This window comes from Phyllostomus hastatus, unplaced genomic scaffold (assembly GCF_019186645.2).
Source record: "Phyllostomus hastatus isolate PE091 unplaced genomic scaffold, TTU_PhHast_1.1 phas_scaffold_216, whole genome shotgun sequence".
NCBI lineage: Eukaryota > Metazoa > Chordata > Mammalia > Chiroptera > Phyllostomidae > Phyllostomus > Phyllostomus hastatus.
The window spans coordinates 10151007-10164921 of NW_025334018.1; the positions used below are offsets into that span (position 1 = coordinate 10151007).

Genomic DNA, 13915 nt, shown 5'->3' on the forward strand with positions numbered 1-13915 from the left:
CCACACATGGGAGTGGGACCAGCCCGTTCTGTGTTTGCACCCCTCCTACCTGTCTGAATGGATGTGGTTTCTTTAATTCTGAAGTTGTCAGAGTTCCATGCACCTTGATTTCTGATGGTTTTGTGTGATGGTTGTTCTGTATTTTAGCTGTAATTTTCATGTGGTTTTTGTGAAGAGGTGAGCCTTATCTGACTATGCCTTGACTCAAGGTGCGCAGCATTATTTTTAATTCTCCCAAATCAGAACAATTCAAATATTCATCAGCCTAGTACGTTTAGTCATGTGGTGAAATACTATGCAGCTCTGGAAATGAATGGCCTATGGAAATGTGTGGATGAATCTCACAAATGATCATGTTAAGCAAAAGAAGGAAGTCAAAAGAATATGTGCGTCATGTATAATTTTATTTACGGAAAGTTTAAAAGCAGGCAAAGTAACGTCAAGTATTACAAGCTAGGGTAGTGTTTGCCCTCGGGGTAGTGGGTGTGGGAGGCTGGAGATGGTCCAATTCTCGACCTGGCGGCGGTACCAGGAGTGTTCACTTGGTGGAGATCGAACGCGCTCTTCACTTAGGTTTCATGCTCTTTCTGTATGGACATTGTAGCTTACAAAAAAAGTTTTTAATAATCCATCACCTTTGTCCTGACTGGCATGGGTTAGCGGGTCGGGTGTCATCCCACAACCAAAAGGTCGTTTGTTCAATTCTCAGTAAGGTCACATGCTTTCACTTTAGGCTGGGTCCCCAGTTGAGGGCATGTGAGAGGCAACCAACTGATGTTTCTCTCCCTCTCTTTCTCCCTCCCTTCTCTTCTCTCTAAATATAAATAAGTCTTAAACAAATCTTTTTTAAAAACTCAGTAAGTAAATCTGTCACCTTTTAATGCTTTATGGTTTTGGGACTTCCATGTTTTTGGCTCCACCCTGAGGTTACACATCAGCTTTCCTGTGCTCTCCGAGTATCTTCTGACACACTCTCACATTCAGATGTCTGATCCTTGAGATTCATTTTTTATAGTGTGATGTATCTTTCTTTGCTAGGTAGACTGTCATTTTACTAGTACTTCATTGCATGTCTTAACCCCCAAAACCTGAACTATATACTGTCTGGCCCTTGATAGGAGAGGTCGGAATGCAGACATTCCATTTCTGTTTCACTCTTGGCTGCTCTGTGAGTTCAGCTTGTATCTGTAATTTAATGAAGTCTAAACTTAATGAAATATCTCTGCTTTCTTCCAGCACAAGGAACTATGACAATTATTGAAAGTTTGGTTTTACTCTCCCAATTTTTTTAAAGTTTTATCTTGATTTTTCTTGTTCCCCCAAATCGCACATTATTATTGTCAATATTTTATATAGTCAGTGTTATTTAGAGTTACCCATGCTAATTATTTGTTTTGTTGAACATTTCTTCTCACATCTTATACCTTTAAGACTTCCTATAGTAGGAATTTTTCCTGTAAAACCTTAGTTTTCACGTATCTGGAAAATGACTTTATTTTATTCTTATTCATTAAGCATAATTTTCTTTTATAAAGTTCTTGACTGAACTTTTTATGTTTTTTTAAAACACTTTATTTAATTTTTTACTCTTTTAATTTTTTATTTTTAATTAATTTATTTACTTTTAAAGTATTTTTATTGATTATGCTATTACAGTTTTCCCATTTTTCCCTCTTTATCCCTCCTCCACCCTGACTCCCAACCCTCCAGCATCCCCCTCAACTTAGTTCATGTCCATGGGTTGCGCATGTAAGTTCCTTGAGTCCTCTGTCTCCTGTACCATTTTTTATCTTTCCCGCCTGTTTTATGCCTACTAATTATACTTCTTCCCTGTACCTTTTCCCCCCATTCCTCCCTTCCCCCTCCTCACTGAACTCCCTCCATGTGGTGCCTATTTCTCTAATTCTGTTCCTGTTCTGGTTGTTTGCTTAATTTTTGTTTTCATTGTATTTCTTTTCTTTTAGGTTCATTTGTTAATAGTTGTGAGTTTGTTGTTGTTTTATTGTTCATATTTTTAATCTTCTTTTTCTTAGACAAGTCCCTTTAACATTTCATATAATAAGGGCTTGGTGATGATGAACTCCTTTAACTTGACCTTATCTGGGAAGTACTTTATCTTCCCTTCCATTCTAAATGAAAGTTTTGCTGGGTAGAGTAATCTTGGATGTAGGTCCTTGCCTTTCATGACTTGGAATACTTCTTTCCAGTCCCTTCGTGCCTACAAGGTTTCTTTTGAGAAATCAGCTGATAGTCTTATGGGAACTCCTTGGTAGGTCACTCTCTCCTTTTCTCTTTACTGCTTTTAGGATTTTCTCTTTGTCTTTAATCTTGGGTAACTTAATGATAATGTGCCTTTGTGTGTTCCTCCCTGGGTTCAACTTCTTTGGGACTGTCTGAGCTTCCTGGACTTCCTGGAAGTCTATTTCCTTGCCAGATTGGGGAAGTTTTCCTTCATTATTTGTTCAAATAAGTTTTCAATTTCTTGCTGTTGTCCTTCTCCTTTTGGCACCCCTCTAATTCAGATATTGGAACGTTTCAGGTTGTCCCAGAGAATCCTCAGCTTCTCTTAATTTTTTTGGATTTTTGTTTCTTTGTTCTGATCCAGTTGGATGTTTATTTCTTCCTTTTGTTCCAAATCGTTGCTTTGAATCCTGGTTTCCTTCTTGTCACTGTTGGTCCCCTGAATATTTTGCTGTATTTCATTTTGGGTATTTTTCATTCGTTCTTTCATTTTTCAACCAAGCTCAATCAGTTCTGTGAGCATTTTGATTACCAGGGCTTTAAATTCTCCATCAGATAGGTTGGCTGTCTCCTCATCGCTTAGTTCTGAGGTTTTGCTGTGTTCCTTCATTTGGGCCATATTTCTTTGTCTTGGCGCACCTGATAAGTTGTAAGGGGCAGGGCCTTAGGTATTCACCCAGGCAGGGCAACCCTCTTTGCTGCGCTGCCTGTGGGGGAGGGGCCAAAGAGGGAGCAGTGCAGCTCGCCTGCTTGTCTCTAGCACACTTTCCAACAGACTGTGGTGTCAGACTGGCAGTGTCTCCCACCTTGGCAACCCCAGCCATAGCCCACAGTCAGCGCTGAGTCTCTGTTTTCCCCTAAAGTCAGTTCCCTCCCGGGCAGCTCTGCTGAGCTCGGCAGTCAGCCCCACCCCTCAGCCGCCTCCCCGTGGTTTTTATGAGTCTGCCTGCATGGTCTGCCTTACCGGTCTGGTTGTTCTGGTAGATTTTTTAATTTCTTGGTTGTCAGAGTTCCATTGCACTTTGAGTTTCTGGCACTTTTGGTTGTTTATTGATTTTAGATTGGTTGTTATCCTCTTTTTGGTTGTGTGAGGAAGCAAAGGGTTTCTACCTATGCCTCTATCTTGGCCAGAACTCTGAAGATTTTATTTATTTATTCTTAGAGAGGGGAAGGGAGGGAGAAAGAGAGAGATAGAAACATCATTGTGTGGTTGCCTCTTGCTTGCCCCATACTGGGGACCTGGCCTGCAACCCAGGCGTGTGCCCTGACTGGGAATCAAACTGGTGACCCTTTGCTTTGCAGTTCGGTGCTCAATCCACTGAGCCAACCAGCCGGGGCTTTTATGTTCTCTTAATACCCTCAAGGTATTGTTCCACATTGTCCTGGCTGACTTTATAGCTGTTAACAAATTATTTGCAAACCTGATGTGTTATTCCTTTACAGATGAAACTGTCTTTTCTCTGTAGCTGTTTAAAAACACTCAGTGGTGTTCTGGTAAATGTTTAGTAGTAGTTCTCTAAGACTGAGGGGGGTGTGTGTGTGTGTGTGTGTGTGTGTGTTTATTCTAAATTGTACTTATACATAGTACTTATAGCACACAACTGACAAGTAATAAAACACACAACGCTGCTCAGTGTAAATTCCATTTAGTCACTTGATTCTCATAGAGGTTGACTTTTACGAAGCTCTTGTGTCCTTAGCCAACCTACAGTACAGTCCACACACAAGTATAGTTCTAACATGAATGTCAATTAAGATTTTTATTGCCATGAACAAGGCAACAGTGAACAACAAAGGGATATAGCTCACTGATTTATCAATTACATAAGCAACTTCTTTCCTGAGTCAGGTAATAGTTTTATTTATTTTTTAAAATTAATTTATTTATTTTTATAAATTATTTTATTGTTCAATTACAGTTGTCTGCATTTCCCTGCCACCACTCCTCCCACCCCAGCCATCCGCACCTCCCTCCCCTGCTTCAACCCCCACTTGGTTTTGTCCATGTGTCCTTTATAGTAGGTCCTGAAAACCCTTCCCCTCTTCCCCCAATTATCCCTTCCTACCTCCCTTCTGGTTACTGTCAGATTGTTCTTAATTTCAATGTCTCTTGTTATATTTTGCCTGCTCGTTTGTTTTGTTGATTAGGTTCCAGTTAAAGGTAAGACCATATGGTATTTGTCCCTTACTGCCTGGCTTATTTCACTTAGCATAATGCTCTCCAGTTCCATCCATGCTGTCGCAGAGGGTAGGAGCTTCTTTCTTTCTGCTGAGTAGTATTTCATTGTGTAAATGCATCCGGTCATAGTTTTAAATATTGGAAAAATATCCCCTCAGTTTCATGTGCTAGCTACAATGTAACAGCTCTAAACATAACACACTTTCAAGTTCAATCTGAATTATTGATGTTTTCTCCATCACTTTCTTAAGTTTAGATAATCAACAGTCAGTTCCTGATCTGTAGCATTTGCTGATGCCTGTAGTATAAATACTCCCACATGGCTGCTTTCGGCTACCATTACGATGTCGATGTCACTGAATACAGTTGGAAGCGCATCATTGTATTGTATTTCTATGATATAGATACAATTGACATAACCTCAAGAGCATAGATAATAGTGAAATGTAGCAAAATAATTAGGAAGGTGGTAAGTTTTAAGTGTTTATTGCCTATGATTTAATATACTCTTTAATCATGTGTTTATGAAATTTAATTTTTAATAATGGCTACAGCTAGCAACCAGCTTGCAAAATTCCTGCAAATTTTAATAATAAACTTTTTCAAGTCAGTATGAGCTGGGTCCACCACTGCTTTTGATTCATGGCCTTTCTGAGGGTTAGAATTAGTGTCTTCCATCCACTCTGTGAACTGTCTTTGCTGTTATCTCTTCCAAAACTGCCTTTTCAAAGTTCTATGCAATTTCCAGGCCGGCTGTCAGACTCACCTTGTTATTTCGATATGCTCTTGTTTCTTACTTACACTTTTGATGCCTCCCTTTCTTTATTTAAGCACATTAAAATACTTACTTTATATTTGATAATTTTAGTATCTGTAGACTTTGCAGATATAATTTCACAGTTTGTTTCTTCTTCAGGTTCTTGCTTTTGTCTTACTTCCTCAGGTTTAGTGATTTCCATTTGTGAGCTGATACCAACCCCCAACATTTTTAGTAAAAAGTTTTCAGGTGATGTACATTGTGGCCACAAATCTGCGTGGTATCTGGCTTGCCCTTAGGAGTTCTCAGCGGGGCTTCTTCCCCCGCCCCCTTTCACCTTAACTCAGGGCCAAGGAAGCAGGCTGAAATCCATGGTCTTCCTCTATGGGCAAGCTTTTTTTTGTTCATCCAATTAAGGGGTCATTTTTTAAAAATACCTGATCTATTCAGAGGACTCTGATCTGATCCCCCAGATTGTGTCTCTAGTCCTCATAACCCTTGGAGAACCGAGTTCCAAGCTGCCCGGAAGGGGAGACACCCCTGGGACACTGCTCTCTTCGGTGCCCGCCTCCCTCACGGAGTCAGTGCTTCCTCCCGTCTTCTCCTGGGCTGCCAGCCCTGCTCTGCAGTACAATGAGGATGTTTATATTTTACCCACAATTTAAGAAAATGTTTTATGCCAAGAATGTTTCCTTGGACATCTAGTCTACCATACTCCTGGCTAACCAGGTTTAGTACCTAAATTGGGGATTAGACTAATGCTGAAACGCGTAGGAGGCAGGGAAGCCAGCTCAGGGGCTGATGCAGCACTTCAGGCTGGAGATGAGGAGACCTGAACGGAAGGAAACTGCAAGGGACAGTGAGAGAAGCTGAAGAGAAATCTCCGAAGAGAACTGGCAGGGTTTGGTACACGCTGGGAAGTTGGGAGAGAGAAAGGGACTCAAGAATGATTCCAAGGTTTCTGGTTCAGTATTCTGATTTGTCAGATACCACTACAAAAATCACGTTAAACATTCTCCGGAATGGGCCTACATGGGTTATAATTTCTTTCAAAATCCTGTCACAACTTGTCCTGTGTTTACAGGCCTGGAAAGAAGAACAGGAGCCAGTAGCAGAAGAGGAACGCTTGAAGGAAGACAAGAAAGCCGAGAAGAAGACCAAGGAAAGTGGCAAAAAGAAAGGCAAAGGAAAGCTAGAGCGAGAAGAGAGTGGCATTGTGAAGAAAAAATCGGTTTTCCAGGAGAAGCCTAGAGAAGAGCAAATAAAGTTCTCGGAAACGTCGGAGGAGCTGCTCCAGGAGCCGGAAGCCCAGAGGGTGTACCCGGTAAAGGCGGCTTCCCGAGAAGCTTCGCTGGGTCGTTGGTAACTGTCTGGGGGGAAACCCAGCTTCCGTGGAAGCATTGGGTGCCCGGTCTGTACCGCCACCTCGGAAGGCCTTAGGGCTCCACTCGGCCTCAGACCTGCACTCTGCCCCTGCGCCCTGGGCCCTTTTCGGTAGCCAGTCTCCAAGGCAGGAATGCCGTCGGGCTAGATTTTCCTGCCAGTGGGGAAGCTGGGTCACTGAGGACAGTAAGAATGGAAATTTGAAACAAAAACACTTCCAGGTTTATGTAAATAAGTAACTGTGACAGGTCAAAGGTTGGCTTTATCTGCCTCCGAGGACAGGACCTGAGTACTTCCGTTGCCTCTCCACAGGCACTCGTGGTTTTTGCATGTATGCTTTTGTAAGAGCTTCCCTTCGCCAGCCTGTCCCTAGGCGGTTTTATGGGTAAAACCTCATGGGGGAAAAGAGACGCAAGCAGGCCACGTCCCTCCCAGCTACCACTCTAAGACCCACGTTTCCAGCTTTAGCACGCAGCGGAGCCACTCGGTGCTCTGTGAGCAACAGAAAATGAACAGCCAATGGTAGATGGAGAAACTGGTTTCTTCTCACACGGCCTTGGCAACGGTATGGTGACTTGATTTTCTCTGGGCTATGAGTGTGCCCCAGTGAACAGTTTAAAATCGTGGACCGCCTTTAGCTCTGCCTGCCATCGTGACATGACAGAAGGTGCCAAAGGAAGATGGGCACCGGTCTCTGAGCCTGCAGGGACAGACGAACCATTCAGCAGAAACTAAGTTTATAGCGCGATTCATGCTGATGAGTTGCTTTTTGACGATGGCAGTTCCACACTCAAAGCCTGATGTTTTCTCTTCCAGTTTCGTGGATACAACATGGGAAATGTACCCATCCAAATCTCAGGAACAAATTATTATCTGTATCCTTCAGATGGAGGACAGATTGAAGTAGAAAAGACGACGTTTGAAAAAGGTACATTTCGAAAGCAGCCGGTTAATGGCTTGGAAGCTCTTCGCCCGCCTCAGATCCCCTCGGGCCTCGGTACTCCTGAGTGTGCTCATGAGAGCGGTAGCGCCCCCTGCAGCTCATTCATGCACCACCCTCAGCGCCGCCCGGCCTCACGTTCTGTTCTGGCCGACTCTGCGAAGCTGGGCCACCCCTCCCAGCCCTGAGAGGTTAGCCGGGACACACAAATAGAACATGTTCCAGTTGTTAAAATGTGAAAATATTTCCTCATCATTGGGAAATAGTACAATAGTAACTATGATAATCAAATAGTAAGGTTAATTACAACGCATAGTGTTGTCCCAGAAGCCAGGTGCGTGCTGGCAGTTTGGAGCAGATTTCCTGTGTGGACCGTGGAGCACAGGGCCTGGGCCTGCTGCCCACACCCAGTGATTCAGCAGTAGGGAAGCTGCTCCTGGATTCAGAAGCCTTTAAGAGGGAGGGGCAGGTGACCTGAGGAGGACCCAGCCTGGAAAACCCCCAGGAAGTGCTTCATCCTTCCCAGGGAAGTGCAGCTGCGGCCTCAGGGAACCTGCCCGAGGCACCTTGCAGGGCTGACCCTTTCACTGAGCTTTCAGCATCCCTCAGGGGCGATGGAGGACCTGGGCTGTACTTGAAGGTTGTTGTCTGGTGGGGAGCAGTGGTCTCTGAGAGCTGTGGAGAGAGAGGTCCGGCTGGACGGATGTGAGCTGGACCCTGTTTCATGTCCACATGATTATGCACCCCAGCAAGGGTCCACAAGGGCTCCCCCCATCCCACACTCCACCCCTGACACCAGCCTGCCCCTTCTCACTCCCTAGCCTTCCCCCTCCCTCCTTCCCTCTCTCTGAAATTCTTTTCCCCTCCCTCCCTCCCTCTGTCTCCCTCTCTCTTTCTTTCTCTTTCCCCTCCCTCCCTTTCTTCCTTAACTCTCAATTTAACAGAAAACATTGCAAGAGTTAAACACTATTCCCTGTATGAAATCAATGACCCGAGTGGAAGCATCACTAGGCATTAACTGCCACTATCACATAAAGGGTCACACCAATGATTTTTAAAGCAAAAGTCCTGCAAATTATCCACATTATTTAAAGAATGGCTTGTGGTACAACATGTCAAATGCCAGACTGTTTTATTATGTAAGGTTTGTTCATTTAAAACACGAAAGAGATTTTTATTAATATATAAGTATGTATGTTTATACTATCATGTGTTAGTATTTAATATTTTGATATCTCTGGTGTAGTATACAATTATTAGTAATTAAAATACAGCTCAGAATCACATAACTGAGAAAAACACTGGACTCAAGTTTTGTAATGGTATTTGCCATAGTATTTTCAGTGATTTTTTTCTTACTCTCACCCAGATTTGCATATGCATGGACTATATATGTTTCAGATGGCTCCTAGCAAATACAGTGTTTTTTATCCTAGTTCTGTCAATTTTGAGAGATGACAGTTCAATCAAATTGGATTTTAAAAAGAAACAGCTGACAGAAGACACAAAAAATGAGTCAGAACACTGGAAGAGAGAATGTGTTACGAAAACTATTACTAACAATAATAACTACTGTAACTAATGTTTATGTAATTCCTTATAAGTTGCAAAACTCTTTCACATTAACTATATCTTGTGACTAAAGTTGAGAACTGGTATACATTTCATTAACTGCCACCGATTTATTTTCTCTGCTGGGATTTGATTTGAGCTGTGAGTACAGAGGCTGCAAATGCCTCCCTGACCCGCCTGCCCCTTAATCCTGGACCCCACCATCACCGTATTCCTTTAGGCATCTTTCCGGAGAAACAGTGGCATCCCTGGGCATTTCCGTTCCCTTGCTTGGATTCTGTGCTGCATTCTTTCAATGTTTCGTCACGGAGCATCATAATCAGCTCATCTTCTATCCCGTGATCTTCCCCAGGCTCAACTTTTATCAAAGTGAAAGTGAAAAAGGACAAACACAGTTTTATAATTCATTTAAAAGACCCTAAGAAAATTGTGAAAACGGAAAAAGAGGAAGAGTATTATTATTTAGAAGATGAAGAAGGAGGAAGAGAGGAAGAACAAAACATGGAAACAGGTAAACAGAGGCATCTCTGTGGCAGCGAGTGTTACTACTTCGGCAGTAAGTCCCACCACCACCTGACAAAAACGCACACGTGTCCTTCTCATGGAGCATGTGATTTTCCCATGTGGTGACTGAAGTGTTTTGCTACTCTGGTTGTATACATTTTCCCTAATGTAATGTGTATATGCATTATACACGTAGCCCATCTATTGTGGGCTGCTTACTTGATTTTGTCCCCTCTGGGCACCCAGCTTTTGATTCCAGCTGTCCTGTGGAGCCTGGCTGTCTTTATCTAGCAACGCTGAGCTGGCCACGTCCCTTCTGGCCTGAGCTGCGTGTTATGCACTTGCATTAGGTACTCGTTAATTGGTTCCTCCTGAAGGTTTAACTTCTCTCCGATATTCATTGCAAAGGAAGGGTTTCTCTCTGTGCTCTCTCTATTACTTAGTTTTCCCAGTAGTAGCAACTTTCTTAAGTTGCAAGGACAAGAGAAAAATCCTAAATTTGGCCATGCAAGTCTCTACCTGCTGGTAGGTGAGACTCCCGAGTGGGTGTCCGTTGATCGGACTCCATGAAACTTCCTGATAACACTGTCTAACAGCTCTGGGTAACACCTCGGGGGGAAATTAATTGTTTCCTTCCCAGTGTGATGTGGGCTGTACCTGAAAAGGAGATGAATGAGTTAAAAAAAATGTTTTGCACTGAAGTTAGTAATAAGAACAATAACTAAATCTTGCTGACAAACTTAGTTGTGGTCACAGTATTTTTCAAACTCAAGAACACAACATTCGACAAGTTTGAATATACCCAAGGACTTAAAACAGAACTTTTAAAATTTTTCTTTGTTTTCCTTGATATAAAAATATGATTTATTACAAAATGTTAGGAAATATAGGAATATTTAAAGATAGCAACAGTGGCCAGTAACTCGACCACTCCGGTGGTAACCACTGTTCGTGACGTGTTTCTTTCTTTATCATCGTGAGCATTTCTTATTCATTAAACGGTCTTTAAAAACAAGCTTTTTAAATGATTTTATATTAATTCATTGGCATATGTAATATAATGTACTTAATCATATTCATGTTTTTACATATTTAGCTGATTTCCACTTTGCACTGAGTTTTACATTTCTTTTTTAATAAAATGGAATTTTATTGATTTTGTTTTTCAGGAGAATCAAATGCAGAGCATAAGGCTGTCAGCAGGTTTGGGTCTTTTTCTGCCACGTTGGAGAATGGAATCTGCCTCTCGATCAGTTACTACGGACCCAGTGGGACTGTGCCAGGTGATGCAGACGGCAGGAAGGGGGCGTGTCCTGTTACCCAGGGCGTCCGCCCGTCCGCAGTCAGCTCCCTTGTAGACAGACACGTTCTGATTTAATGCCCTTCATTTCCTGAAGGGCGGGGATACATGTCAGTGTGTGTATATATACATGTGTGTGTATACATATACATGCATATGTCATCTTGTATACATAGAAAATAACAGTTCTTTGAGAAAGCTTTTATTCTGTAGAATCTTATAGTTACATAGATATATAAGATCACATATACACACATATATATTCTAGTTACCTCTGTTAACTAGCCTGTGAAAATAAGTCTGTTGGTGCCAAAGAAAGCATGATTTGCCAAGGAATCCTTTTTGTTTTCTACAGAATGATATTTCTGTGAATCCTGAGATTATACAACTACTCAGTCTGCTTTAGAACATTAGTCTCAAAGGAGCCATTCATTGGGCATCTTGAAAGACTTCTTTACCCCACTTTTAACAAACAAATTCTCCAACTGGAAGCTATTTGCTTACAAACCACAAAATAATATGTCACTTTACCAAGAACTAATTAGGAAATCTTGTGGGTTTCCATGCATTTGATAGAAATCTAACCACAACAGATTTAAAATCAAAAGATAATCCCTGTGCTCTGGAGCCTGGACACGTGTGGATGGTGGTGATTTAGGGACCCGCCCTCCTGGGGACTCCGTTGCTGCAGAGGCCCCGCCCGCGGGCGATCTCAGTCCTGCGTCTTACTCTGTGCCGAACGCTGTGCTACTCCAGCCAGTTAGACAGCCCATTATTCAGTAGTACTTTGTTTTATTGGGGGTTTGTCTTTTAATTTTGTGTTTGACTTGTTTTTAAGCTGACCCTTGGAGAAGTCATTGGTGCCTAACAGATGATGTATTAAAGTTCGTTATTACACACAGCCACTAAAAAAATCCTGTCCCCTCTGAACATAGGTTATCATTATTTTAAATCAAAATACTTTACACTCTATCAACTAGTTGCTGCTATTTCCTGATTTTCTTATTCTTCATTTAATCTTTAAGTTAATAGGCAATCATTTCACTTAAAACAAATCTTGCTCATTTCAGGTTATAAGTACTGCATTTGAAAATGTTTATAGTGTAAATAATAAGTACTGGTTTACTTGATGTGTATTTAAAAAGTTGAAGGCATTAGTCTTTGTAAAACATATCATAAATTCCTTGGAGATGCATGTAATACTAATATTTGAGAACTTTTACATGCTAATGGCTAAGGAAACTTGCAGTTCAGTTCTCCCCCCTTAACTGACTATACATGGTTCTCCAGAGCTTATTCTCCTCGCCAAACTGAAACTTTGTGCCCACTGATTAGCCACTGCCCACGTACCCCTCCCCATAGCCCCTGGCAGCCACCGTGCGGCCGCGATGGAATCTGACTATTTTAGATACTTTATGTAAGAGGAATCATGCAGCGTTTGTTCCCCTGTGACTGGTTTATTTCACCACAGCCTAATGTCCTCAAGGATCATCCATGTTGCCACATGTTGCAGAGTTTGCTTCTTTCTAAAAACTGAATCATATGTATGTACCACATTTTATGTATCTGATCATTTGTTGATGGATATTTAGGTTGTTTCCACATCTTGGCTACCGGGTTCTTTTTGTGCCTTGTAGTTCCTCGAATGAACTATGCTTTCCCTGATCTGTCACACACTGCCTCCTGCTGTGTGTCCTGCTGGGCACACCACCGCTCCCAGCAGCTGCACTTCCTCTCACGCTGCAGGTCTCTCGGCTTGCAGGTTACTTGCTCTGAGAAATGCTTCCCAGGTCAAGTGGCAGTAGCTTAGATTTTTGGGAACCCAAGTAGCTAGTGTGAATTGGGTTTTTGGAGGTGAATGAGGATTGCATAGGCAAAGAATCGAAGGCAGGGGATTCTAGACTCCTGGAGTAGTGTGCACGAAGTTTAGTAGTTTAAAAGCACAACACCTGTATGGAGAGGTAGCCTGTGCCGTACGGCCATACAGCCTGGGTGTGGCTGGCAGGGAGGCATTTTGTGTTAGCTGACCTTTCTCTGGGTTCCTGTGGTGCTCTGTTTTTCCCCTGGCACAGACTTAACACACGGCACTGGGCTGGAGGGCTCCTTCATCAAACTGCCCATTACACTGTAGGCTCCTTGTAGTCTCACTCATCATTGGCTACTCAGTTCATGGCACATTTATTGAGTAGTAGCTACTCAATAAATATTTACCAATAAGTAAATGAATGGGATGAGAGGGAGGAGTTCCCAGCGGCCTGTGACTGGTTGCCATTCACTTATTTATACGCTGTAGTTCTTATGGGTCAGGCACCTTGCTGGCACTGAGCCATTAAGATGAATAAAACCATGCAACCACTACTCGAAAGAATTCTTTATCTAGTGGGAAAAGAAAACATAGAGAAAGAACTGCGTTCTAAGGGGTAGAAATTACATGTAAACAGAGTACTGGGAACAGCTAGAAAATGCTTCAGACAGAAGGTAGAGCATCTGAGATGGAACTTCAGAGAGGAGTGGGGGTTATCCAGACAAAGCAAAAGGAAAGGGAATTCCAGACAGCAAGAACCATTTGTATAAATACTCCTTTGTGTAAAAGCATGGCATCTTTACAGAAAAGTAAAAAGTTGAGTGACTGGAGCCAAAGAAGGTGTGCCCTGTGTAAGGAGTGAGTGGCAGAGGCCTTTAAGTAAGGGACAGGAAGTGACGTGATCAGCTTTTATTTTAGGAACATAATTTTAGTAACAGTTTGGAAGGTACACTGAAGTGGTGGTATTGGAGGTGCCATGATACCAGTTAGGAAGCCACTGCAGAAAATTAGAAAAAAGAAAATGAGAATCTGAGTGAAGATGCTAGGATTAGATAGGAGAGGCATGATCTGAGAGAAATCTCTGAGGGCCTGGATGTATGGAGTGAGTCAAAAAGAGAAAATGCAAATGATGTCAGTGTCTAGCATGGGAAATAAGGTGCAGGATGGGTTATGGCATGAACTGAGGGTGAGGATGTAAGAGGGGTGCCTGGCTTGGGAGAGGAGTTTGAAATGTC

General features: G+C 42.4%; 1 protein-coding gene across 1 annotated transcript in view; it reads left to right on the top strand.

Annotated features, from left to right (window-relative positions):
- SPAG17 (sperm associated antigen 17) overlaps positions 1-13915 on the top strand; it is a 178945-nt gene that overhangs the window by 110682 nt on the left and 54348 nt on the right. Inside the window, exons 21-24 of the mRNA XM_045816754.1 lie at positions 6262-6501; positions 7377-7488; positions 9425-9583; positions 10746-10859. Coding sequence (XP_045672710.1) covers positions 6262-6501; positions 7377-7488; positions 9425-9583; positions 10746-10859 — 625 coding nt within the window. The remainder of the gene's footprint in view (positions 1-6261; positions 6502-7376; positions 7489-9424; positions 9584-10745; positions 10860-13915) is intronic.